General features: G+C 63.5%; 2 protein-coding genes across 4 annotated transcripts in view; both read left to right on the plus strand.

Moving 5' to 3' along the window:
- Positions 1-14,578, plus strand: part of Espnl (espin like) — a 31,271-nt gene extending 16,693 nt beyond the window's left edge. Inside the window, exons 5-9 of the mRNA XM_005326476.3 lie at positions 1,831-1,962; positions 6,941-7,055; positions 7,571-7,683; positions 8,452-8,646; positions 10,105-14,578. Of these exons, the coding sequence (XP_005326533.2) occupies positions 1,831-1,962; positions 6,941-7,055; positions 7,571-7,683; positions 8,452-8,646; positions 10,105-11,706 (2,157 nt within the window). The 3' untranslated portion in view covers positions 11,707-14,578. The remainder of the gene's footprint in view (positions 1-1,830; positions 1,963-6,940; positions 7,056-7,570; positions 7,684-8,451; positions 8,647-10,104) is intronic.
- Positions 14,579-16,211: 1,633 nt separating this feature from the next.
- On the plus strand, positions 16,212-26,632 carry Klhl30 (kelch like family member 30). Of its 3 annotated transcripts, none has more exons than XR_005725934.2 (8): positions 16,212-16,317; positions 18,022-18,848; positions 19,942-20,074; positions 21,630-21,716; positions 22,265-22,420; positions 23,362-23,604; positions 23,834-23,918; positions 24,288-24,428. XR_005725934.2 is itself a non-coding variant. In XM_040268095.2 (8 exons), the coding sequence occupies exons 1-8, from the start codon at positions 16,242-16,244 to the stop codon at positions 25,840-25,842; spliced, it is 1,920 nt and encodes a 639-aa protein (XP_040124029.2). In that variant the 5' UTR covers positions 16,212-16,241; the 3' UTR covers positions 25,843-26,632. The 3 variants fall into 3 exon arrangements, 2 of the variants coding, with proteins under 2 accessions (XP_040124029.2, XP_005326432.2); XM_040268095.2 differs by lacking the exon at positions 23,834-23,918 and adding an exon at positions 25,591-26,632 and having other exon boundaries at positions 24,288-24,433; XM_005326375.5 differs by lacking the exon at positions 23,834-23,918 and adding an exon at positions 25,591-26,632 and having other exon boundaries at positions 23,416-23,604; positions 24,288-24,433.
- The last annotated feature ends 333 nt before the right edge of the window (positions 26,633-26,965 follow it).

Here is a 26,965-nt window from a genome sequence, read left to right on the forward strand (position 1 = left end):
TCTCCTCTCCTGGGATTCGCATTACGTGCATGTTGGGCCTTGTTGTATCAGTTAGCCAGCTTTCCATTCCTGTCCCCTTGGCCACATCAGGCCACAGGCCAGAGAGCCTTCAGGACATCCTCTCATCCCTGCCCTAGCAACCCTGCAGGCTGGGGACAGACCACACCTACTGACCAATCCTGGCCCACTGCCTGATTTCCTATGGTCCACAAGCTAACAAATCGGCTCTCGTGTTTTTAAATGGCTAGGGACAGATGAAGAACATCTCGTGGTACAGGAGAGTTACACGCAGTCACCATCTCAGCAGTCACTAGTAAAGGTCCACGGGCATGGTCACACATTGGCTGTCAGCTGAGGTCACCTTTGCCCCACAATGAGAATGGAGAAGTCCTGCCGGAGTCAGGGGGAGGCTGCACAGCTGTCATGGAGGAGTGTACCCCGCAGCGGGACCAGAGCCCGACTCAGGGCCTCCACACGGCATCCACTGCTCTTGCCGCCTGGGAATCTGCAGAGGTGCCGGTGCCTGTGTTGCTCTTGTGGACAGGCAGGGTCACTGGGCCCAGCTCTTCCCACCCTGCCTGTCCTCCTCTGCCAGCACACTGGCCGCCTCGTGCCTTCTGGGCTGGCTCAGCTAATGTGTCTTGGGGAGCAGGCTTTCTCCCTGGGGCCACAGTGACCCTCAGCTGCTGGCCGGCTGCCATTGGCATGGTGGGGCCAGGGAGGCTGGTGATGTTCAGAGGCCCAGTATTGTGTCCGTTTTCACTGACCAGCAAGTGGTAGAGCCAGGACGAGGTCAAGTTCCACTGGCCCTTCTGCCAGGCACCTCTTCATGCCCACCTAACGTCAGCATTTATTCCCAGCATGGTGCACCCAAGGCCTACCCTCCATCATAGCTCACGGGGACCCTCTGCAGTCCCCAGAGGAGCGGTTCCTTTGGGATTTTGCCTTTTTAGTCCAATCCAGTTTAAGATGAACTAAGGAAGATGAGGCCCTGATTGGGTAGTCATAAAGCAGACTCTAGGTCAAGAGCACACAGTGTAGGAAACCAAAAACGTCAATCAGTCAAGTGACATTCTGTATTTCTTTCACACACAAAGAGGACAAATACTTGCAGAATTAATATGGACAGAATAAATGCCAACTATTTCTTGAGGCTCCCATCTGAGTCCTTCACAAGCCCAAGCTTCCTGTAGCCTTCTGCTGCTTCAAACCTCTCCTGCTTCCCTCCAGTGGGGGCCCCAGGGGATGCAGGCCCAGGCTCCTGGGCTGGCTGGGTGAGGTAGCATGGCCTTGGTTCAGGCCCGAGCCCTGCTCAGAGCCTGAGGGTCAAGGTTGGCACTGGAGGTGCTGGCCAGGGCCTGGGGCTGGGCAAGGGCTCTGGAAAGTGCAAGGCCACCTGGGGAAGGCACCTCCCTCACCTCCAGAAAGGAGCTAGCTGAGATGAAGGCCCTGAGTTCCAGGTGGCCGGTTCTAGGCTCCTGAGCCCCAGTGTCTTTACGTATAAATGGGACACACCTCTGAGGTTGCATCTCAGCCTGGGGCACAGTGGCTTTGGGCTGCATTTGGGCTGGCCACCTGGCTTGAGTCCAGCTTGGCCTGCTCACAGCTGTGCCCCAGAAGAGCGGCCTCTGCACCTTAGTTTCCTCTCTTGCCCTGGCAGGGGCAACTACTGCCTGCAGCCCAAGCCTCTGATCCCTGTGGGCCCCAGCACTTAGCTCAGGCCAGGGCAGCTGTGGGGCGAGGCTCAGAGCTCCTCCCGCTGTGGCTGTGCGTCGAGCCGGTGAGCTGGCCCCAGGAGCTGTGCCAGCCAAGGTGCCCCATTTCCTTCAGTGCTGCCAGACCCTGCTCTCCCACCGCGCGGACCCCTCCCTGCGGGATGAAGACGGGTACACGGCAGCAGACCTGGCGGAGTACCATGGACACCAGGATTGCGCCCAGTACTTGCGGGAGATGGCCCGGCCAGTAAGTCCTTGGAGATCTGTCCTGGGGATCTGTCCTAGAGGCCTGTCCTGGAGGCCTGGGGGTGGGCCTAGGCCTCCAGAACCCTGGTTACCTACCTGGATCTCACTGCACATACCTCACAGCCCATGGTTTTATCAGGACAGGGCTGGTACAAAACACAGCCAGCTGGGACAGGGACTGTGACAGCAACCAGGCTTCAGTGAGGGCTGGAACTCAGCCAGCTGTGCCTTCCCTGGGAGCCATAGAAACCACGCCTGTGAGGTGGGGCCTCCTGGCTGGGCTCTGCTCAGGGGATGTTCTGTCAGCCTGAGGACACCAGGGTGGGACCAGGGCCCAAGTCCTGGCCAAGGTGGCCCTGAAGCAGCCCAGAAGCAGCATGCCCCATCCCAGTGCCTGCTCATGTGTGACGCTCCGTCTCCCACCTTCCAGAGCCAGTTTCCCCGTTCACAAGGACAGGGAACTTGTTGTCCTGCTGAGCCCGGCCCCAGCCCATGACAGGGAGGAGGAGCAGAGGGGCTGATCAGTGGGTCCCTCAGGCGCAGACAGGCTGGTGGGCAGTGGCGAGGGCTGGGCTGAGGAGGACCAGGGACTCGAGAGCACGGAGCTGCAGGCTCTTCCCCGGCACCTCCCTGTCCAGGCCTAGGGCAGACACTATGATGACCGAGTCCCAGCTGGCCAGTTTTCTGTTGTGGCCAGTGCTCCAGGAAGGTGCCCTAGGGTCACCTGACCGCACTGTCAGAGGAGGGCATTGAGGTCCCCTAACTGGGGTCTCATCAAGAGGTTTAGTGCCTCCTCCTCCCTTGAGGGCATCACCTCCGAGCATCTAGGCCCAACCATGGCAGTGTCCTCCCAGCCTCCAGGCCTGCCAGGCAGTCCTCACGTGGCCACCACCTGAAACCTGCCCTGCCTGCCACCCCAGGGCAGCTGGGACAGGCTGCAGGGATTGCCTGCCCTGGTTTGGTCCCGAGGTAGTAGTTTCAGAGTCGAGAATTCAGATCCTGAGAGATAATTGGGGCGAAGTGTCTCCCTGCTGTTGCTTGGAGGAGGTCCTCCTTCTGGCATGGGTGGAGAGTCGGGGGCTCAGCTGGCCTAGGGCGTGGTCAGGGCTGCATGTTCACAGGCCCATGGTGGTCTGTCCTGGCTTCTGCACCCTCCCTGGGTTCTGCCCCCTAGCCCCACCTGGACGGCAGTAGAGGTAGGAGGTGGGAGGGCAGCCACTCCGCGGTGCCCCCCACCCTGCACAGCATCTGCTGTAAAGGGCAGGCCCTGCCTGGCCTCCGGGCTTCCTGCACCTGTCCCCACCCCTGCCACACTGTGGAGCCCATGGCCTGAGATCTCTGTCCAAGCAAGGTCTCAGCCTTCCACCCCTAGGCCCCTTGTCACACTGGCCACCCCTCCTAGACCCCCTGCCCCAGTGCTCAGGGGAGGGGTCCTGCCTGCTCTCCTGACACCTGGGCCCATGGAGCTCAGTCCCTCTCAGGTTTCCTAGGGGTTTCTTCTGGTCCTGGCTGTATTATGGGATTCAAGGCAGCAACAGTGCCCAGAGCCCCTGAGCCCCCTGCATGTCCCCATCATGGAGCTGGAGGACATTGCCGTGTCTGGCATGTCCACCTGCAGCCCCATCCTGCCCACACCTTCCTGGCTCCTGCACTCCAAGACCCGTGGCCTTGGGGGTCTCTGTGTGTAACCAGAGCATCTGGGAGCTCAGGATCAGGACTCAAGCTCCATCCCTGTCCTCTCCCCTGGAGAGTGGTGGCCACAGCAGAGAGCCAGGCTCTGCCGCCGGCAGGGACGTCCCCAGGGTTCCCACTTCACCTTGGCAGCGCTATCTCTGCTCACTGGGGGGCAGGCCGGCAGCTGTGGGGCGGGAGCTGTGCCTGATGCAATATTGATGGAAACGCGATATGAGAGGTGGCCTGCCCGCTGTCCTGCTGGCCAGGAGCAGCTGGTGAAATCTTTCATTTTCCCCTGAGGGACAGCCCCAGTCTTCCTCCCAGGGACTCACAGTCCCAGACAGGCAGCTTGGGCAAGGCTGCCTGTCAGTGGTGAGACCTGCCCCATGGCAGACACCCCCTTCAGGGCCCCTTCTGCGGGGTCCACAGGGCCTTGGCGTACCTGCTGCCCAGTGCAAGGCTGGCTCGTGGCACTCAGAAGCCCCTCTGCACAGGAGGGTTGATCTCACTCACCTGGAGGGGCAGAGGCTGGGGAGGCTTGGAGGGACATCCCTGCTCTCCGTCCCCATCCCCTCAGTTGGGCAGCCTGGCCGTGGGAGCCGGAGAGTCGTTCCTTCTGGGAGCTGCAGTCAGGAGCAACCTGGACAGTGCGTGTGGCCCTCCACGAGCTGGAGGCAGAGCCCAGCGTCCAGGTGGGCCAGGCCAGCCTACTCTCTCCTGTCTCACGCCCTCAGGGCTGGAGCAGCTCTTCCTGGGCATGGCCACTCCAGAATCTGAGTGTCTGAGCCTCGAGTTCCTCGCCGTGTAACAGGCTCAAGGCCTGCTGGAGGGCAGAGGTGGTGCTCCTCTCTGCTGAGGTCACCTTGGCACAGGCCGACCCGCCCAGGTCCAGAAGGCCCAGAACCCCTTCATTTTACAGATGGGAAGACCAAGGCCCAGAGAGGGCGAGACTCCTCTGGGCAGTGTTTTGTCCAGGAAACAGTGGGGCCTGGGTGCCTGGCCAGTAATCGAATCTCGGCTGTGGCGATTGGTGTCCAGCGTCCATCTGCAGGTCATGATTTTCTCGGCCTGGGTGGCGTTACAAGCCTGTAACCCAGCTCACCACACTGCCTCCATGTATAATGCATGGCCAGCTCAGCAGCACTCAATCCTCTCCAGAAACCCAGAAGAGAGGTGCAGGGCCTGGGGCCAGGGTGACCCCAACCTCAGGGGCAAAGTTCAACGCTGGGGCTCAGGGGCAGCATGTGCCCAACTCTCAGGACCCCAAAGGATGGGACACTGACCTTTTCCCTCCTTCCAATCCTTTGGGATTTTCTGTGTCAGGGCCTTAAAAGAGAGGTGTGGTGACTCTTGTCACTGGGGACACCACCACTGACTTTGTCTCAGCTGACATTCAGAGGACTGATAGGACGCAGGAAGGCCCATGGGCCAGGACCCTGCCAGAAGCACCGAGTTCCTCTCCTTCCAATGGCGGACTCACAGGTGACATGAGGCCCTGTGTGTCTTCCCAGGGCTTCTGGGTGGTAAGGAGTGCAGTAGGGTGCAGCCCAAGGACCCCAAGGTCCCCAGGCTGCAGGGAATGCACTGGAGCCAGGCAATGCCCCTGTCAGGCCAACGGCCAGTCTCTCCATCTTCCAGCACGAGGGGCTGCTGCCAGCCCAGCTGAACCCTCGCTCTTCTGTGGGTGAGGTAGGGAGGTGCTTTCTTGCCTTCCCACTGACAGCAGGGTCCCCTGGTCCCTCCAGGCCCCAGAGGAAGCAGCCTGCGGTGCCACAGTGGGCTTGAGTCTCAGCTGAGGATGCCTGTGTCCAGGACCCCGCCCCCTCCACCATGTTAGAGCGAGCAATGAGCAACCTGCCCCTGTCCCTCGGGGTTGCTCCCTGCAAACAGCCTGAGAGGTGCAGAGGAGGGCAGCCAGGGCTTTGCCTAGACCCTAATGCCACTCTCCCCAGAGCTGGCCCCCGCCTCTTCCTCCACAGCCGGAACTTCCACACCAAGGGAGCTCTGGGCCTGCAGGAGCAAAGGCTGGGCTCTCCAGGAAAACTTGACCCTCTGCTGTGTCCCAGCTGTGGGACCGTGGGTGGTCTCTCTTCTCCTGGGCTCCAGGATTTCAGTGTCCCCTCCCATTTCCCCAGAGGGTCCACTCCCCAGCCCCTGCCATTTGGAGGGTTAAGGCCCTCTGGTAAGAGATCCCCACCCAGCCCCAGCCCTCCTGGCCACCTGACACCTCGGCTTTCAAATATTCATGTGCCACCTCCCACTCCTGGGGGCAGCGGCTGCGCCGGCCCCGACAGGCCAGGGTGGCTGCAGCTTCCTGGGCTTCACAGCCCAGCTCCTCCTTCTGAGTCGCTCCCAGGCCGGGGCTGGCAGACTCCCCAGCCACACGTGTGGAGGCTCCTGGGCTCCCTGCACAAATTCCTGGAGAGAGCAAGGTGCGTGGGGGCTGGGCAGAGAGGGTCTCAGGCTTCGTCCCCTTCCCCATGACTTGTGAGCTAAGGTCCTGGATGGCCTGTGACTAAGGGCTAGAACTGGGCCCACCATGGCGCCAAGACCACGCGTCTTCAACTCTCAGCTTTAAACCAAAGGGCAGCAAAGCTGGCTGGAGGTCCTGGGAGGACACGGGAGGCAGGGCCGCCCCCAGGCTAGTCTCCTTGAGAGGGCAGCTGGGCCCAGGGCCAAGAATTGGGGTTGGAGTCAGGCTCTGCTGGCCACCCTGCCGCATAGCCTGTGCTCCAAGAACCAGTCTTTGCCTAGAAATGGACTGATGGGCACAGCAGAGACTCCTCCTGGCCCACTGCCCTCCCCAAGCCCTTGCCAGCTCTGACCCAGCCTCCCACCTGAGACACCAACAGACCGGTTGGTAGGGTCCAGGTGGTCTCAGGTGGGTCAAGACAGGGGTGTGTGTGTGCATGTGTGCTCCTGGACCCAAGCCCGACCCAGTGCCCTAAGCCCCAAGGTAAGCTGCTCTAGGCAGAGCCTCTGAGCCGGGCCTCGAGATGCAAGGTCACTCAGTGGAGGTGGTGTGGGGGACAGTCAAGGTGGAGGGCACAGTGAACCCCAGCTCCCAGACAGAGCTCAGGGTGTTTGGGGAGGGTGGTCACCTGGCACAGAGTAGGTGGAGGGCGGTGGGCGGGCAGGCTCCTGGCCCTCCCTCCTGCACGCTTCCTTAACACTTCTCTGGGATGCATAGGCTCCAGGAAGGCCCAGGGCTGCCCACTGGATGTTGCATTCCTGCCTGGCAGATCTGGGTGAGTGCGAGTCAAGACCCACCTGAGCCTCCACTGACCAGGCCTGTCCACCCCCAGGTGCCAGTCCTGAGGACACCCCCACCACCTCCATTCCCACCTCCTCCACTGTCAGCTGCAAGGCTCTCCTTGGAGGATAGAAATAGAGGTGGCTCGGGGCTCAGGAGCCACACACGTGAGTACCCACCTCAGGACCCACCAGGCCTGAGTGTAGAGGGGTCTGTGACCTTGCCTCAGGACCTCGAGGGCATGGGAGCTGTTGCATGCATGTGTGTGCGTGTGTGCGTGCGTGTGTGTCTGCGAGTGTGTCTGCGTGTGCGTGTGCGTGTGCGGGTGTTGTGTGTCTCTTAGGCCACCATGCAGAGGTGTTTCTTACCCTGGGCTGGGGCACTGGTGTGTGTGTGTAGTGGGGCAGGGCACTGGGGACAGTAAGCGGGCAGCTCTGGGGTCTGGCCGGGTTGCATTAGGTTGTTGGGCCTCCATGCATCATGCTCCATTGATGTCCCAGTGAGGAGTCCAGCGGTGATGACCAGTGTGCCCAGGACCAAGGGGCATTTGGGGCAGGGATGGTGGTGTCCTTGGCTCCAAGCACATTGCTCCCTCAGGGGACTGGCCCTGTCCCTAGGTCCAGGGGCTCTGAGCTTCTCTCCACTCCCTGTGCCCCTGCCCTTTCTGTTCCCTTCTCAGCAGCAGCGACTCTCAGCCCTTCCTGGCCTGGTCAGCACAATCAGCCTGTCCCCAGTGAGCAGATGGCCCGCACAGTCCTCCCACAGATCACCACCAGTGCCCTGGCTGCTCCTGAGGTGCGTCCCTCCCCCCAGCATCCTCATCTCCCAAGGCCCCCAGCCAACCCAAGCCAACTCACTGTCCTCCCAGAGTGGCCAGGCTGCTCCTCCAAGAGCAGATGCCCAACCTGCCACCAGGTGCAACTCTGGCTGGCTATGGGCGCACGGAATTCTGAGGAGAGAGGAATTTCAGGGTGGCAGTGACTTGCCACCTCAACATACAAAGCATAGGGACCCTTGGCTGTCATCCCAGAGTCCTGTAGCCCAGGCCCCTCAACCTGACCTTTGAACTCACAGATGCCTGTGCCCTCTTTGGAAGCTGCGACCACAGCACAGAGCAGCAGCCTGGCACCTGCCCCTCCTCAGGGCCTGGGCCAGCCCCCTTCCCTGCTGCTCTTTCCTGGGTCCTTGGGGTCCCAACAGGTCCTGGTGGGACTGGGGATACCCCCTGTGCTGGGCTTGAGCACTAGAGCCCTCACAGCACATGAGGCAGGTTCTGCAGTGTGGGCTTCAGCTGTTGCCCCGCCACCCCACAGCCTGCTCTGGGCAATCTTCTCTCGGCCATTGCAGAGGTGGGGGGCCCTGGTAGCTGCTGGCAGCCAGCAGACTCTCCTGTACTGCCCGGGTTCCTGTCCTGGGAGTGGGATGCTGGTATGGCCGGAGGCCCCCACTGCCTGTCCTCCAGGGGTGCCTGGGTGGGCAAGCTGAGTGTGTCCACAGTCCTGTCCCCTTACTCAGGGTCACCTTAGGGCCTGTGTGACCGTGACTGCGCCCTCCTGTCTGCAGGGAGTGGAGTCGGCAGTGGGTGACTCCCCCGATGGCCTGGCTGCGCTACAGCTGGATGGTGTGCCATCAGGAGACCTGGATGGGCTGGTGCCCACGCGGGACGAGCATGGCCGGCCCATCCCCGAGTGGAAGCGACAGGTGATGGTGCGGAAGCTGCAGGCGCGCCTGGGCGCAGACCGTGCTCGCGAGGCCCAGGTGCGCACCAAGGGGCGGGGAGGGGCCAGTGCACGGGGAGGGCGGGTGCCCTGTCCAGATGTGGAGGCCAAGACCAGGGTGTCCCCTCCAAACTGTCTGGGACTCAGCTTCCTCTTCAGAGTCAGCTCCAGGCGGAGGACGCGGAGCAGGGGCAGGCTTTGCTTCCTGCTCTCCCATTTGATTTAGTGCCCGCCCTGTCCTGGCAGGGACGGGCAAGCCCTGCCCCATCCTTGCCGCCCGGACTCTCAGGGAGGTCACAGGCAGGTGCACGCGGTGGCCGGGATGGGGTGATGCCCCCACCAAAGAGTCAAGCCCTGCAAGAGGAGCTCTGCCTGTGGGTGTCCTCTCAGGGAAGGTGACCTTGAGCAGGGGCTGGGAGGGCGCTGAGGGAATCTGGGTCAAGCGCATTCTGCTTTCTAGGCGATGGGAGCCCGAGTGAAGCCCTGGGTGGGAAAGGCTGGCTCAGGGGAGGAGCAGCAGGAGGCTGGGGCACTGCTAGTCCACCGGGAGGGACGGAGAGGCAGTGGAAGTGAGGCTCGAGGGGCAGATGTTCCAGGCCTGGGAAGGTGTTTGGGGCCCTGCTGAGAGTCGGAGCAGAGGGCTGTGATCTCCCCGGATCTTTGCAGGCTCCCCGACAGTGGCTCTGGGGTCTTGCTGAGTCCACAGTTTTGTCTGAACGCTGTCTGGGGCTCTGGCTGCACTGTCCTTCAGTGCAGCAGCCACTTGCAGCTAAATTCGTAAAAGCCCTGCCCCCAGTTGCCCCTCATTTCACTCCTGCCACAGGTGCAGGCTCCAGCACGGCTCCCTCACCAGAGCCCAAGAGAGTGGAGTCTAAGGCCCAGCCCATCCTGGCCTGTCAGGGTGCAGGGCAGAGCAAGGGGGCCAGGGGCAGGGGCCTTCCATCACAGCCAGGAAGCCCATCCAAGTCCTGGCCCCGGGCTGGGCCCCACGGGCTCCACAGAGCAGAGAACTCAGGGAAATGGAGGGTGGGTGGGCTGAAGGGGCTGGGGGCTTAGTCCCAGCCTGACTGAAGGCTAGGAGTCCCTGCACAGGTCCTTGTGGGCTGGACAGTACTCAGGATAGTGGATGAGGAGGGGACAGAGCAGAAGACTGCAGCCACCCGTCCTGCTCTGCCCTGTCTGCTGTCCACATACAGAAGGCTCCTGGGTTTGTTGGGAAGGGTCTGGGGAGCTGCAGCCATGAACCATGGTGATGTGGGAGAGACTAGGAGGACCCCGAAGGGCGCAGAGCAGGGGCACCTCTAGCTGCACCCCAAACTGTGCTAACCAGCACCTGGCTCACTTTCTGAGGTCAGATAAGGGCCAGGGGCTGGACTGGGTCTGTAGGGGTCTGGGAACTGGGCCATGCCAGGGAACTTGTGACCCACAGGAGCAAACCTGCTCCCCAGTGCATGGCAGAATGGGCCGTGGCCCTGCTGACTCCCCTTCCTGTGCCCAGGATGACAGTGGGAACCCAGGCCTCCTGGAGCAGGTGGCCTGGCGGTACTCGCAGGCCCACCAAGCGGTCCTGGGCCCCTTTGGGGAGCTGCTGACCGAGGATGACCTGGTCTACCTGGAGAAGCAGATCGAAGACCTGCAGCTCCGGCGCCGCTGCCAGGAGTACGAGAGCGAGCTGGGCCGGCTGGCTGCGGAGTTGCAGGCCCTGCTGCCTGAGCCCCTGGTCAGCATCACTGTCAACAGCCACTTCCTGCCCCGGGCGCCTGGGCTGGAGGAAGATCAGGCCCTGGCCCTGGTGGCTGAGCCCACAGACTCAGCAGAGACTGGGGAGGCCATGCCTGGCGGGCAGCCTCTGCCCTTCTGGTGTAGCCACATCAGCCGCCTGGTGCGCAGCATGTCCCTGCTGCTGAAGGGTGTGAACGGGCTGGTGCAGAGCGAGGAGTCAGCCACCCAGGCCCTGCAGGATCCCCGCGGGGGTGCTGCAGTCAGGCCCCCTTGCAGCGAGGCCCAGCGTGAGATCCAGGAATGCGGGGTGTCTGTGCGAGTGCTGCGTGGCAACTTTGAGTTGGCCCCTGGACAGCCCTGTGCCTCAGACCTGAGCCCTTGTGAACTGGCTGCCCAGCCTGGGCAGTGCCTAAGAGGCTGCTGCCCGGCTCCCCTGCAGCCCCGAGCCAGCACAACGGGAGGGGGGCCCAGGCCAGGTGACACAGAGGAGGCCAGTGACTCAGGCATCAGCTGTGAGGAGGCCCCTTCGGAGGCGGGTGCCGTGCCCAGCCTGGACTCGGCCAGCCTGCGCAAGGAGCGCATCGTCATGCTGTTTCTCAGCCACTGGAAGAAGTCAGCCTATACACCCGCCCTCAAGACGGCGGCCTGCAGGACCCTGGAGGCCCGCAAAGCTGGGCCACAGGGACAGGAGGTGGCCAGGAGCCCTCGGGCGCCCTCCCTGCTGCCCAGTGAGGGCCCCCGGCTCAGCCACCTGTGGCAGCAGCGGAGCATCATCACCCAGCTGCTGGGCAACTGGAAGGCCATCATGGCCCACGTGCCGGCCCGGCAGCTGCGGCGGCTGAGCCGGCGGCCCCGCAGTCCCCTGTCCCCTGAGCAGTTCCTGCCCCACGTGAATGGGGCTCCTGTGCCCTACAGTAGCCTCCCGCTGGACCTCTTCATGCTGGGCTACTTCCAGCTCCTGGAGTGCGACCTGCCGGCCGAGGAGCGCAAGATGCGTCACCTGCTGTGCTTCGAGGTCTTTGAGCACCTGGGTGCCCACGGCTGGGAGGCTGTGCGTGCCTTCCACAAGGCCGTGACTGATGAGGTGGCGGCTGGCCGCCGCACCTGGACTGATGGCTTTGAGGACATCAAAGCTCGCTTCTTTGGCTCCAGCCAGGGTGCCACTCGGGACACGGAGCCTGGTCGAAAGTCAGGCCTGACCCCCCTGGGGCCACTGCCTTCTGCCACCGTCCCAAGCAGTGGCCCAGAGTCCCCTGCCCAGCGGCTGGGGCCTGGCTCCCAGCGGGGCAGCTTCAACAGCGAGGACATCTGTGGCTACATTGACCGGAGCTTTGCCTTCTGGAAGGAGAAGGAGGCTGAGATGTTCAACTTTGAGTGACAGAGCGGCTGGGAGGGAAGTGCCGTTTCCTCTCCTGTCCTTTCCTGGCCACCTTCAGGGGTCTCCTGCAGTGCCTCCACCTCGCCACTGGGGGCAGGGCACCTTGGACCCCGGGGTTTGGAGGGTGGAGCCGGAGCGGAGAGCCCCAGAGAGGCAAGGTCCCTGGGGGAGGGACGGAAGCCCCCTCCCCAGCCTCAGGTCTGGCTGCCCAGGGCCCGCTGCACCTTCTGTGGTGTCCCCTACTGCCAGGACCCTCACTGTGCCGCTGACCCTGGACCTCTGCTTGCTAAATAGAGCTCCCTCTCCTGGCCAGCCTTTTTCCTGGGCTTGTCGCCTCCTTGTCCACAGGGTACCTGGCCCCAGTGGGCACTGAGGCCCAACCCTCACTAAGCCTGGCACAACACCAGGGCAGCGCCCTTGTGTCCTCTGTCCCACTGGGACCTGAGTGTCCACTGCACCAGAGGGGATGGCATTCTGGAGGGGTAGACTGAGGCCAGGGGAGGGCCTCTGTCCAGGGCCATGGCCTCACACTCGTCAGTCTGTGGTCAGTGCTATAGAGGGCTCTCACAGGCAGGGGCTGTGGGCACCTTGAGCCAAGCACCCAAGTGCTCTTTCTTGGCCAGTGAGGCCCTGGTGCTGGACCCCACGCACCCCACAGCTGTGGACGAGGCTGACAGAGGGCCAGGATAGGAGGGGGACTGGGCCTGAAAACGTCCTGTGCTCCTACCTCCTGCAGTTCCTTCCTGACCACGTGTCCGGTGCTGTTGGTCCAAGGGCCTGACAAAGGGGGGCCTGGGGGCTGGGTGGTGGGCAGAAGACAGAGCCTGGCCTCAGGCCACATCTGGGCAGGAGGTTGGTGCATCTGGCTCAGGGCATCGTACCTGTGTACTGTGGCCTCAGAAAAGCCTCTGGTAGCCCCTGGACCTCAGTTTCTCAGCCAAGGGGCAGATTGAGGCTGTTAGGGGGCACCTGACAAGCCCAGGGGTCCTCGGGTCAGGCGGGCTGTTGGACGAGGGAGGCAGTGGTGGCTCAGGGCCAGGCTTGTCGCCCGGAAGAAGGTGACCCCCAAGTGGCCTTCTGCAAACTCCCTGCTTCTGGGGGGAGCTGCCCCAGAGATCCTAGTGGCCTTGGCCTGGTGTGGGCCTGGGGAGCTGGCTTTTAAAGACATCTCAGGGTTTCTGACACCATGGGCCTGGGAATCCCTGGCCACTCACAGCTCACCTGCGGGGAGTTCTGTTTGGTGCCTATAAATGTCTCCAGTCGGCAGAAACTCACTGGAGACCCCGAAGGCCCTTCTCGGAATCCTGGAGGGTGCAGACTCAGGAGGAGGCCAGACAGGAGCAAGGTCAGGAGGGGAGATGCAGGAAGCAGTCGCACCAAGGGCAGCGCAGGGGCAGCGCATCTTCCCCCCTGGTGGGTGGAGCTTGGTGAGACGTACGCGCTCCACACCGCTGCGTGGGCTGGTGCAGAGTCAAGCTTTCCTTTTCCTTTCCTTTCCTTTTTTCTTCTTTTCCTTCTTCTTCTGTTTTTGTTTTGTTTGAAACAAAAAATGAGCAAATAAACTCTGAGGCCAGCCTTCAAGAAGTCCCCTGGCTACCTGGTAGTCACAGCCCCGGGTGCCCCCCAGGACACCACTGAAGCTATGGTGTCCCTCCACAGAAGACACCGTGGCTCTGTCTCCTGTGTTCTCTCTGACTCTCGGGAAGCCCACTGCGGACCAGGGAAGAGTGCAGGACAGCCCAGCAGGGTCCCCAGACCTGCCTTCAGGTCACTGCAGTGTGGCCAGCTCCTAAGTGCAGCCTCATTTAGACATTCTGAGAGAACCACCCTGGAATAAAGCCAGATTTGTTTGTGGTCCTGAAACACTAGGCGTGGGGCAATTTGTCATGCAGCCACAGCTGACTGATACAACAGGAGTGATGAGGAGATGCTGGTGCTCAGATCTGAAGGTCTCATGGTCACAGAGCAGTAGTCCACTGCACTAGGTAGCCCTGAGCCAGGAGCCTGGTCACTCGGGTAAGCAGATCAGAACCGACTGGGCTGACTTAACCTGGCTGGGGAGAAAGGGGCATATCCCCAGGGGAAGGAGTGTCGGTAACCGTGCCGAGATTGTTTAGAAAAGGATCTTGGAAGAAGAAGAAGGCAAGACTTCAAGGCACCCGAAGCACAACATAAGTCTCGCCTGGAAGAAGAGACCTCACGAGCTGGCTGGCACAAAACCCAGGGGGACTGGCCAGTGCGGCCTGCAGGGTCCTGTCCCGGGCCAGCCAGACAGTCTGCGGCCTGGCCGGGGCCGCCACGGAAAGAGCTGCACTTGAGGACAGAGGGCACTGCCTCAGCCAGGCCGGTCACTCTGGTCACTGGTCACTCGGGTGCTGACGATGGTCGCACACTAGAACTTGTGAGTTCACGCTCAGAATCCGTTCTGGGAGGTCACCAGAGCCACACCCTCTCCTCCTGACAGTGGGGGGAACCGGACACCCACTTCCCACTTCCTACAGCGAGGCCTGGCCCTGCTGAGATGGAACTCAAAACCATGTTTCCAACACTGATCTCAGCGGAGGTGCTGGCCATGTGTCATCCAGTGACGAGGACCACACAGACACACACACCCCCGTGAGACCAGCGGGGCCTGAAGGGAGGCCACCAGCGTGTGAAGGCCATAGTCTCTCTTCTGCTTTATGTTTTTCTGATTTCCAAAATGAATGCTTTGTTTTTATCATCATAAAAGGAAACGAGAGTGCGCGCCTGAGATCCCAGTGGCTCGGGAGGCCGAGGCAGGAGGATCATGAGTTCAAAGCCAGCCTCGGCAAAAGTGAGGTGCTGAGCAACTCAGCGAGATCCTGTCTCCAAATAAAATTTAAAAAGGGCTGGGGATGTGTCTCCATGGTTAAACGCCCCTGGGTTCGCTCCCTGGTACAAAATAAAAGGGTGGGGGATGAGCAGTGCACTTCCAAAGGCGGACCCCCGTTGATGAGGATCCCTTTTGAGGCCCGTCATTGAGTCTCCCTGACTGGCCTCCAATCCCCACTGTGAGGCCAGCACACTTGGCACACAGCACTGTCCCCAGCCTGAGCCAGCTCCCTGTGACAGCAGCCTGTCATCAGGATTCCTGTCCTCCTTCCCTCCAGCCTGAGCAGGGACAGACACCCTGAGCAAAGCCAGCCTCTCCACTCCCCCTCCAGCTCCCTCCCGCGATGGCCGGGACATATGACACTTGGGGACATCACGGGGCTCTCTCACCCCACGTGAGCGTGCAGAGCAGGGCTGGAGGAACAGAATGGGGAACAGAAGCAGAGAAGGGGCGGGGCGGGGCAGGCTAGCTGAGGAGGGGCGCGTGGAAGGAGGGACCCCACGCGGGAGCCGGGAACGTTCTGTCCAGACTTGATGCCAGGCTCTGTGACCGCTGTCCCCTGCCTCAACACGCTCATCCTGGGAGCAGGGGCTGTGGCCTTTAGCTTCAAACCAGGCCACAGCAGCTGGGCTGGCCGAGCAGGTGCCTCTCGTGCCCGGACACCCCACTACCTTGAGAGATTGCCTCGCTCTGCTGGGAGGCTGTCACCGGGGCCACCTGGCCCCTCTGCTCTGGCACTCCCTGACTCCGGCACTGCCAACACACCAGAGATGGTCATTTTAGTAGGAAGAGCTGACCAGTGCGCCTCCAGCCTGACCAGCCAGGCTCAGGGCCAAGGGCTTCTCTCTGGTGCGTGGAAGCCCCTTGGCTGGGAAGACTGGTTCTGACCACTGGCATGAGAGACTTCCAGAGACCCCAGCTCCTGGGCTCAACCTCCTGAGCCTCATTCAGGCCCAGATGTGAGGGGCTCCCCGTGACCCCTGTGTGTTTAGATGACCCCACCCCATGTCTTCGCTCTCCCGGGTGCTCAGGATGAAGGAAGAGACCAGGCAGCCCAAGGCCAAGGTCATGGCATGGCAGGAAGGGAGCCTGGCCTCTGGTGCCCTGCATCTGCTGGGTGGGGCTTCCTCAGGGCCCTGTCACCCTCTTTGCCACCAAAACCTCCCCACTGCCATTGCAGACCCCAACCTTTGAAAGGCCTGGCTGGCCGACCCTGCTTGTTTGTGGAGAGACTCCACCACTCTACAGCAGAATCAGAGGCTCCTGGGCCCTGTCAAGTAAACCAAAGCGTCCCCTCCCCTGGTCCAGCCATGAGCTGAGACTCTCCTTGTGGGCCCTGGTCCCCAGCATAGGCGCCCACTGTCCCATGCTGCAGAGGAGCAAACTGGGGAGGGGGTTGCATTCCCACCCATCAAGTTAGCCCCAGGGCCCCTGGAGGGGTGAAAGTTCGTGGGTGCCCTGGAAGCTCCCCACTGTCTGTCCTGCCCTGGGGTCACCTGGAGGCCTCAGGCCCTCTGATGTGACATGGTCAGTTTGGGCTTTCACAGCAGACGTCTGTGAAAAGCTATCACCTCCCCTCTTCCTCCAGCCCGTCCCTCCCCACCCTCCCTTCTATGCAGACAGAGACTAAAAATATCCCGTCATCCCCACGTGGCCACCCAGCCCAGACCGGGAGGCTTCCATGCCCCTCGCTGCGGCCGGGCAGTCCTGCCCTCAGCTCTGTGTTCTCAGCGACCGGCGCCAAGGCTGGCTGAAGGGTAGGGGCAGGGGCTCTGAGGGGGGCGGGCAGCAAGGGAGGGGCCAGGCGGGGGGCAGTGGGGGTGAGCAGGTAGGTTGTGCTGGTGTCCCGTTAGCCTGCGGGTCACAGAGCTGAGTGCTTGCGACAGAGGCCCCTGTACAGGCCCAGCCCAGCTCCTCAGGGTGAACTGGGGGCTCAGCCAACAGGCTTCCTCAGTGGGCGGGGGGCCAGGAGGCCCCCGAACCCCAGGACTGCAGCCAGGGCCACGCTGGCCCGCTGCCCGCCTGCTCACCCTCCCTCCTCCCTGGGCAGGTGCTGGATAAGGCTCCGAGGCCCTGGGACCCCTGTCCCATGCTGGGAAGGCAGCAGCATGTGCTCAGAGGCACCCCTGAGATGGCTGGGACGTGCTGGGTGCTCCCGTCTGACAGCCACGTGTCACCGTGGCAGCGGCTGGCCCAGGGAAGGCAGCAATGACGGGAATGCAGAGCCTGTGGGCGGTGGCCCAGGAGACCCCCGCGCCCGCGGCTCGCTGGTCTCTTGTGCTCACCCTGCCCGAGGGGGTGACGGGGTCAAGCGTGTTGGATGGCTGGCCGGGTGCTGGCCCTGGCCTCCTGAGCTGTCCTGTCCCAGCATGAGCCCAGGCTGGCCCCTGGAAGGCCTAAGTGGGCTCCTTGGGAGCATTCTGCTCAGTAGGAAGAAGAAGGGCAGCGCAGGCCACGGAGGGGACAGGCCTCCAGCGCCTGCCCCGCGTCTCTGGCTCAGGCCTTGAGGTTGACCACTCACTCTATGGGTCTGTCTCGTGTTTTATCTTGTTTTATTTCTAGAGCATTCACTGCCCCCGCCTGGCCCTGGGGCTGCGTGGGCGCCCCCTGGTGGATGGGATGCCTCTCTGCTGTGCAGGCCTCTGCCTTGGGGTGACTGGGGGCAAACCTTTGGTGCAAACTCTTGCTTTAGGATGTTTTCTGAGGGCCAAACACCAGAAGCCCATAAATAAACAGGCTCGTCCTTCAATATGCCCAGGAGGAGCCTCTGGCTGAGCCACAGGGTCTTCAGTGGCCCAAGTTTGGCCATAGCCCCAAACCTGGCTGGGTTCCAGGGTTGGCTGCCTCAGTTTCTGTGTGACCTGGGGCAAGTGAGTCAGGCTCTCTGTGCCTCAGCTTCCCTGCTGTAAAATGACACCCTCACCTTCAGGATGGTGGGGCTGAGTGGCTAATGCAGAGCAAGGTGGGACCTGGAGACCCCCATTTGGGCAGGGTAGACTTGGGAGGATGGTGGATCCAGGCCCTTCACCCCCAGCTTCTCCATTGGCAGATGAGGAAATGGGACCAGAGAGAGGAGCAGAGCCACCCCAGGCCACCAAGGAAAGGCCTGGCCGGCGGTGCGAATCAGGGGGCAGGAGACCCTAAAATGCCCCCAACAGTCAATCAGTAGCGCGGCCCTCAGGCAGGGGTAGGGTAGGGCCGGCCTTTGGGGAGCTCGAGGGGCACAGGAGTCCTGTCCTCTGGGGCCTGTCCTTCCCCAATGGCTTGGCCACCTCCTCCCTGTGAAATGGGAACCGAGCTTTCCCCCCCAAGGCTGTGGCCTGGGTCAAGGCGGGTGGCAGACAGGGGCCCCATGTCAGCCAGGCTCAGCCAGGGCTGGCTGGGCAGGGAGGGCGTGCACCGACGGTCCCCAGAGACAGTGAGCCTGTCACCCAGGTGACCCTGCTCTCTCCCCTTCCTAGGAACTCAGGTGGGCTCCAGGTGCCTCTACGGTGACAGGGTGGACTCTGGCATCATGGTGCGGAATGTGGACGACCTGGACTTCCAGCTGCCCTCGCACGCCCAGGACATGCTGGACGGCCTGCAGCAGCTTCGCTCTCTGCCCAAGCTGGCCGACGTCACCCTGCTGGTGGGCGGCCGGGAGCTGCCTTGCCACCGCAGCCTGCTGGCGCTCAGCAGCCCCTACTTCCACGCCATGTTTTCTGGTGACTTCGCGGAGAGCTTCTCTGCTCGTGTGGAGCTACCAGACGTGGAGCCGGCCGTGGTGGGGCAGCTGCTGGACTTCGTGTACACGGGTCGGCTGACCATCACGCAGACCAACGTGGAGGCCCTGACGCGCACGGCCTCCCGCCTCCACTTCCCTGCCGTGCAGAAGGTCTGTGGCCGCTACCTCCAACAGCAGCTGGATGCCACCAACTGCCTGGGAATCTGCGAGTTCGGGGAGCAACAGGGGCTGCTGGGGGTGGCCGCCAAGGCCTGGGCCTTCCTGCGGGAGAACTTTGAGGCCGTGGCCCAGGAGGACGAGTTCCTGCAGCTATCCCGAGAACGGCTGGCCACCTGTCTGGCCGGTGACCTGCTGCAGATGCAGCCGGAGCAGAGCCGGCTAGAGGCCCTGCTGCGCTGGGTGCGTCATGACGCCCAGGCCCGGGCCGTCCACCTGCCCGAGCTGCTCAGCCTCGTGCACCTGGACGCGGTGCCCAGGCCCTGCAGGCAGCAGCTGCTGGCCACAGAGCCGCTGATCCAGGAGTCAGAAGCCTGCCAGGAGGCGCTGAACCAGGGCCACAGTGGGGTGAGTGAGGGCCCGCGGCTCCTCCTGCCGAGACGCCACCTGCCCGGGGAGCAAGAGCAAGGAAGGGGGGTCACCAAGGTGCCACCAGCGTTGCACTGCTCCTGCCTTGGTTTGGTCACCTGTGAGGGCATTCCTCACCCCTCAAGCACAGATTGTGCCCTGAGAGCCACACCCTGGTATCAGAGTGGGGAGCCTAGAAGTGGCCCCATCCACAAGGACCCCGTGGCTCCGCAGGAGGAGCCTGAAACAGACCCCGGCAGAGGGGGCGGGCCAGGTGCTCAGGCACCCTCCAGGGGTGGCGTCAGGAGCTCTCTGGAGGAGGGGGCATCAGAGCAGGGTCCTCGAGGAAGGAGCTCAGCAGAAAGGAAGGGGGAGGGGTGTCGAGCTCGTCCAGGAAGGTGGCCCAGTGGCTCCTAGGCAGGGGCACAGGCAGCCTGGCAGCCACCAGCATCTGCCCTAGGGTGCCGAGTGGCCTCACGGATGCCCTTCGTGTTGTGCTGACTGCAGGCGAGGCAGGTCCTGGTGAAGTGACAGACGTGGACGTGGCTGAGACAAGGAGCCACGTGGGTCGGCCTCCAGACAGCCTGGAGGGGCGTTGGGGGAGGCTTGGCCCAGCCTGGTGGCTCCCGGCAGTGTACAGGGGGCAGAATCCTGACCCCGGCCACCGCCGGGCCCTGGCCAATCACAGTGGGCCTGGCCTCATGCTGCAGCCGCCTGGGAGCTGCCCGGCTGGCCATCACAGTGATCCTGGCGGTGGGAGGCTGGACATTCTGGAGAAGGTCCTGGCAGCCTGGACAGTGGCTCCTGACTGAGACTGTGTCTCCCAGAGCAGCCCAGCCAGGGGCAGGGGCTGTGCGTGGCTGCTGAGCGGCACTGGGCACAGTGCTGGCCCTCACACACGTTGCCTCCGCAGCCGTCTGCACCCCACAGCCACTAAGGCAACCCGCATACGTGTGCACACATGTAAGCACACACACACACGTGTACACCCCTGCTGAGGCTGGCCCAGGTGTGGCCCTGACACAGGGACCTCCATGGGCCCCTGGCGTGGGGAGATGGTGGCCAGATGCTCTGCCCCCGCTCCTGCCCACAGGTGATGCCGGGCCTCCCGCAGAAGATGGAGGAGGTGCTGGTGGTAGTGGGCGGGCGGGCACTGGAGGAGGACGAGGGTGGTGAGGAGCCCACTCCTCAGCCTGGGAACTTCGCCTTCTACAACCCCCAGGCCCGTGAGTACCTCCCACACCCCTTCAGGTGGCCCCGGTGTCACCTTGCAGAGGCACAGGGAATAGGCCCTTGCCCAAGTCCATGTACTGGGGGCGCTCGTCGGCCTTCTTGGGGACACATTCAGTCCCCTCTCCCTGCAGCCAGATCCCCACCTCTGCTCTTTACCAGGTTCTGGTGGCCAGAGTGCAGGTCCCACGGCCCAGGGAGAGCTGTGTGGGGTGGTGGCCTGGGTCACTGCTTCCTCTCGGTGCCCCTTCCCTGGCACAGGGACAGAGGGGCGCAGGCTGCCTGGGTGAGCGCTCGGCCCAGGGGCTCTGGCCCCAGCCGTGAGCAGGCTGCTCTGCCTCCCTGAGGGTCCTCAGCTTCCTCCTGTGCCCAGGGGACCTGGGGCCTCTCACACAGTCACCAGGAGGCCAGGAGCTGGGGGCACACCGGGGACAGGCCTGCTGTTTGGGGGGTGAGGGGCTCTGAGGGCCCCTTGTGGCTCTGTTGGCCACTTCCTGGGAAAGTTCTGGGGCAGGTGGCAGCCACCCGCAGGGCGGCAGCGGCTGGTCAGCTGGAGGAGGTCCGAGGCCGGCTGTCCAGGTCAGAGGCTGACGAGAGGGGATTTGGGGCTGACGTCAGGAGGGAGCAGCTGTCCCTCAGACCTGGCCAGGAGGTCAGCAGGGCAGGGTGGGGTGCTGGCATCCAAGGCCCACTGACTACTGGGCAGTCCCCACCCTGGGTGACACAGGCATGAGTCAGGGGACACTCGGTCCCTGCCCACGGTGCCAAGCTCTGCTCACCATGAGGCCTGATGCCAAGTCCTGAGACTCTCTAGACAGTGAGCACTCCCAGGTGCCTCCCCAGGGCTGGCCTCGCCCACCGACGCTGCCCTTCCTAGACCCGAGTCCCCGACAGGCTCTTGCTGACTTGTTTTCAGCATCTTCTCGTCTCTTGCCTCAGTTTACCCCAGAGCCCCAGGAAGGCAGGTCTGACTTGCACATCACCCGCTCTCCCAGCAGTGAGGACCTCCCCACACCCACCACGGTGGGGCCGTCCCCGGGCCCCACCGTCCTCCCATGCCACCCCTCCCCAGGGAAGCAGGAGGACCCCCACACACACAGAGGGGAACCAGGGCCGGGGCTCATCCACACGCTGGCGCATGAGAGCTGGGCTTTGGACCCGTTCTGCTTCCCGAGGGCCAGGGTCCGATGCCCCCTGGGGCCAACAGGGGGCTCAGGGGGAGGGTTGGGTGGCTGGATGGTGAGTGATGTTCTTATGACCCACTAACACCCACAGATCAGGTGACAGCCCACACCCCATCTGACTGAGGGGAGACTGGACCTGGGACTGAATGGCCGCTTGGGGTCAGGGGGTGAACCGCGTGGCCTGGCCTGCAGAGCCTGACGGCTTTGCTACGTCCCTGGGTGCCGCCCGTGTCCAGGCTGGGTGCCAGGCTCTGGGGTGCGAGAAGTGCGGTCATGATGAGCCAGAGCACGCAGGGCCAGGCTGGGTGCCGTCTGTGCCCCTTGTCTACTGCGAGGGGTGCTCCTCCGCATGCTCCTCTCCCCGCAGGGCGGTGGATGGCTCTCCCGGACTTCCCCGACCACCACAAGTGGGGCTTCTCCCTGGCAGCACTCAACAGCGACGTCTACGTCACAGGTGGGCAGCCAGCCAGCCCCTTCCAGAGAGCCCTGCCCAGGAGGTGCCTGGCCTAGCACTGGCCCCAGATCAGCTCTCCCCTCTCACAGGGTCCCTCCGGCCGGCCAAGCTCTGAAAGCAAGGAGTTTAAGTCCAGGGGTGACCGGGAGGCGCCGGAGCCGGGCAGTGTTCACTGACTGCCCAGGGCCAACCTGCTGTGCTCCTGCAGCCAGCGTGTCCCCAGGAGCTGGTGACAGGATCTGGGGTTCCTGATAGGATTTGTCTGGGGAGAAGTCTTCCCCTGTTGGGGGTGGGGAATCCTCATCTCCCCTTGTGCATGAGGAAGGAGGCCCACAACTCCGTGCCGCCCACAGTGCCGCCCACAGCCCAGGACCTGGTGGCCTGGTGGCCTGGAGGCGCAACACATGCGTGACCATGGCCTGGCACGGGGCAGGGGCGTTTGTACCCAGTGGTTACCAATGTCACTAGTGGGACGTGGGTACCCAGACCCCAGGGATCCAGAGACCCCACATTGGTGGGACCCGTGTAGATAGACCCTCTCCTGGCAGGTGGCTCCCGGGGCACCAAGACAGACACCTGGTCAACCACCCAGGCCTGGTGCTTCCCGCTGAAGGAGGCAGCCTGGAAGCCCGTGGCACCCATGCTGAAGGCCCGGACCAACCACGCCAGCGCCGCGCTCAACGGGGAGATCTACGCCATTGGCGGTGAGGCCTCCCTCCCCACTCCCCGCAGCCGCAGGAGGCCCCTCCTTCCTGCCCAGAGGTCAGGGAAGTCCACAACAGGGCTTCCAGTGGGTGGCTCTCAAAACCCATGGCCTGGGAGACCTCAAGCCAGCCCCGGTGCTTCGGATGCCTTTGGGGACAGAGGAAGCAGGACGATGAGTCAGGAGGGGCCGGCAGAAACGGAGGCCTTGATTTGCCAGCAGGGTGACCATGCCACCCCTGAAGCTGGGACTCAGCCTTTAGCTCAGGGTCACCGGGAAGTCTCCGCGTGGGGACCCTGCTGTGGCCACTCTCTCATGGCCGTCAGGCCCACTGAGCCTCTAGCCTGGAACAGGTCCAACGAGTCACGCAGGCCCCCCAGTGCTAGAGCAAGCAGCCCCCCGGGAATTATCAATCCGAGTGTTGAACAGGAGATGCAGGTGACCCTCGAGCTCTGTAGGTAACCTGCCCGGCCCTACAGCCATTCCTCATGCCCACCTGTCCCCTGTTCCCTCAATGGCTGCTGTGTCCCTAGCCAGGAAGCAGAGAGCACACAGAATCCCCAGGGCATCTCAACCCCCAGGGTCACATGCTGTCACCCCGGGTGCCATCAAGACTGGGCCACGAGGAACGCGAGGCACACCTCCTGCTCCACAGCTGGGCTCCCCTTCTCTGTCACATCCAGACCCCACCGGGGACTGGGCACGGGCTGCCGATAGGGTCTTTCCTTTGCCGTCCACCCTCTCAGGCCTGGCCGGGGACCCTTCAGGGTCCAAGTGACTGTCCATTCCCTGCCAGTCGTTGGTGGCATGGCCTCGGGCAGGCAGCCTCAGCTCTTGGAGCCCCGGCCTCCCTGGATGTGGGAGGCTGGCTGCCCCTGGAGGCCACAGTCCCCTCTTGCCCCCAACCCTGTGCACCCCTGAGAGCTCCACCCTGGGGTGCAGGTGCGCCCTCTGGAGGCCTGCAGCCCCCCCTCACGTGGCTGAGCTGCCCCACAGGCACTGCCCTGGGCGTGGTGGAGGTGGAGAGCTACGACCCCTACACGGACAGCTGGACGCCCGTCAGCCCGGCCCTCAAGTACGTCAGCAACTTCTGTGCGGCCGGCTGCCGGGGCCGGCTCTACCTGGTGGGCTCCAGCGCCTGCAAGTACAACGCGCTGGCCCTGCAGTGCTACAACCCCGTCACAGGTGGGCAGGGGCAGGGACTACTGGCCCCCTCTGCAAGGCTCCCAACCCAGTCCCAGCTCAGTGGGCCGAGGGGGGGCCTCTAGCGCAGGTGGGGCCGAGAGGAGGGGAGAGGTGGCCTTGGAGCTCTCATGAAGGGCCATGGCCCCTTTAGAGAGGGGTGGGAAGGGCGGTGGGCAGTGCGGGGCCGGGTCGCCTTGCAGAGGGCAGCAGCCTGTCTGTCCTGCCCCAGCCCCTCGCCTGTCCTGAAGCTGCCTGGTGGCTTTGTGCACCTGGACGGGGCCTCACGGGCAGTGATCCTGGACCTCCGAGACCCAGTGAGTCTCAGCTGGGTATTCTCCAGCAGGGTGGCCTTCCCAGCCCTGGTCCCGGTCCCTTTATCCTCTGGACAGTGGAGATGAGAGGGACCATCGACCAGTGAGAGCCAGACTCCAGGTGGGGACGGGGCCCCCGGGAAGGCCTGGGGGACAGGCCACTGCGAGCAGCATGGAGACAGGCTCGAGGACGACGAGCAGGGGGTCAGTGGACTTGGCCTCCAGGGTACAGGGACGGCCCCTCCACAAGTGTCCAGCCTCAGGGAGGGGGCTCACGCTGTCCGCAGCAGAGAGCAGCAGGCTGCGAGCGGCGCCTGGCCTTGGCTGTGGACCGCGCCCGGCCCCTCTGGTGAAGGTGCCCGTTGCCTGCAGATGCGTGGAGTATGATCGCCTCGCCCTTCCTGCCCAAGTACCTGTCCTCGCCCCGCTGTGCCGCGCTGCAGGGGGGGCTGTACCTCATCGGTGACAACACCAAGAAGGTCTACGTGTACGACCCGGGGGCCAACCTGTGGCAGAAGGTGGGCTCCCGCCTCCCAGGCCCCTCTCCACTGGTGGGCCCTGCTGGACTCCTGGCCCGGGGGGCACAGAGAGGCCAGCAGGGAGGTGCAGACAGGCTTCACTGTCCCCTGGACGCACCCCGCCACGCTAGCGCTGAGGACGGGTGAGCCGGTCACCACCGGCCCTCTGTCCCTGGGGAGTGTCCGGGCTCAGGCAGTGGGTGTTTCAGAGGCAGCCACAGACTAAAAGGAAGCAGCTCCTCCCGCGGCCGCGAGGGAGTGAGCCTCCCCTGGGGTGCCCTCCTGTGGGCTCCCTCGATCCCCAGGCACCCCCACTCTGCCACTGGCCCAGGGGAGGATGGGAGGTGGTCATTCCAGAGGCCAGCCTGGGGCCACCGGAGCCCCGGTCTTCTCCTCATTGGAGGCCATGATGGGTCTCAGCCCGCGCTGGACACTGGGCCTGCCCTCCAGAGGCTGAGCGGAGGCTCCCCTCCCGCAGGCAGCCTGGGAGGCTGCAGCCGCTGTCCTGCCAACAGTGGCCTCTGCATTCCTGCTGCCTGCAGCTGTCCCTGGGCGTCAGCACTCTGCGGACCTGAGGCCCCCACCACAGTGGCAAAACAGGTGCAGGACGGGCCCTGCCAGGGGCACTGCTTCCTGGGCCCGTCCTGCACCAGGCCTCTCCCGCCGTGCTCAAGGGCCAGGCTGGTCCCACCACTGGCTCTCCCAGGAGTGCCCACAGTTTCTCAGGCTGTGTCCTGAGAGAAAGCTACGACCTTGTCCCTCAACCGCTCTCCAGGGCACTCCTGAGGCCGTAGGCAGGGGCAAGGAGTGTGTGCGCGGGCAGGGGTCCTGCGGTGGCCCGCCCTCCGGGGTGTCTGCAGGTGAGCACACCTGCCCCCCGTGCCCTCGAGACAGCCACTGTGAGTGGAGGCTCAGTCCAGCCTCCCTGGAGGCTCCTGGGCTTAGGCCTCAGGGTCCCCTCAGCCCCTCTGACCCCAGGAGAGGTCATCCTCTGGGCAATCGCAGGGGCTCCCCAGAGGGGGTCTGAGGAAGCCTGGGGGGTCCTGGAAGCTGGTACAAACTGCCCTGCCACCCTCCCCCACCCCGCTGACCCTGGTGAGGACGCTGTTGGCCCTGAGCCTCTGGCCGGCTGGATGCTGACCACTGACCATCCACAGGTGCAGTCCCAACACAGCCTGCATGAGAACGGTGCGCTGGTGCCTCTGGGCGATGCCCTGTACGTGACAGGTGGCCGCTGGCAGGGCATGGACGGCGACTACCGGGTGGAGATGGAGGCCTACGACACGGTGCGGGACTCCTGGACACGCCACGGGGCCCTGCCCCGCCTCTGGCTCTACCACAGTGCTTCCAGCATCTTCCTGGATGTCTCCAAGTGGACCCGACCCTTCAGCCCAGCCCAGGAGCACTAGGTGGGGAGCAGCTGGCGGGCATCCCCATCAGGCCCTTGTCACCCTGCGGAGTCCCCTGGGCTCTCACCGGTCCACTGGAGCTGCTGTCCCAGGGCTTTGGGCCACAGGGGACATCAGAAGGCACACTGGGAGGACGTGGCCTGTGTCCACAGTTCTGGCAGCACGGCCTGATCTCCAGACACCGTGTGGGAGGAGGGCTTTGCTGACCTGGGATGCCAACCTCAGAGGAAGGCCCTGGGGGATCGGGACGCCCCAGAACTCAGGCCTCCCCCAGGGTCACTCCCAGGGCCTCTGTGCCCCACCTGCGGCCCTCGGGGAAGTTGCCTAAATGAGGAGTGAATGTGGGCACTGAAGCAGGGCCCTGGGATGGGTCAGCACCAGGCCTCTCTGGCTTGCTCTGACCCACTGCTGTGTGTCCACACCTGGCAGCCTGCCAGCTCTGGCCTTGGGCCCTGTGCTCACTGCAACAGGACCACAAGGTGGGCTTCGAGTCCCGCCCCCCACGGTGGCACTGTGCTGAGAGCCACAGCCGAGTGGGAATGACGCAGGGTTGAGAGGCATTGAGATGATGAGGGTTATGTGAAGCTGTGTATTCAGTTGTATATTAGACCCCTCTGTCCGCCTTGGGCGCCCCTACTTTGGAGTTCCGGCGGGGATTCCTGGAGAGTTCTCGTTGGTTGGGGAAGTTCCGAAGGAGGGATTTCCGGTTGGTGTGTGGTGTACCTGGAAGCCCGGTGGGTGGCGTTGGCGGGAGTGCGGATAATAAAGTAGTTCCTGTTTTGACCTACAAGTGCCTGGTGGCGGCTGGTTATTTTGTGCCCAGCCAGACTGTGGCAGCACTGTGTTTCCAGATTTGCTTCTGGGGACAAAGGAGGCCTTGCTCAGCCCTTTCTGTGCCCACTCCAGGATGCCCTAGGAAAGAAGGGGGTGGGGCATGAGGCACAGAAGGGTCTGAAGGGTCTGAAGTGGGCGGTGGAGAGGGCACTTGAGGACAGGATGGCCCTGCTTCTTGGGACAGTGTTCATCAAAGAAAAGGCTCTGGAATGAGATTACCCACAGGTGGGACCCACTGGAGTCTGTAGGGACTTTTGTGGCTCTGGAGTCTGAAGGGGGTCTTGCTTCC

The sequence above is a fragment of the Ictidomys tridecemlineatus genome, chromosome 7 (assembly GCF_052094955.1).
Source record: "Ictidomys tridecemlineatus isolate mIctTri1 chromosome 7, mIctTri1.hap1, whole genome shotgun sequence".
NCBI lineage: Eukaryota > Metazoa > Chordata > Mammalia > Rodentia > Sciuridae > Ictidomys > Ictidomys tridecemlineatus.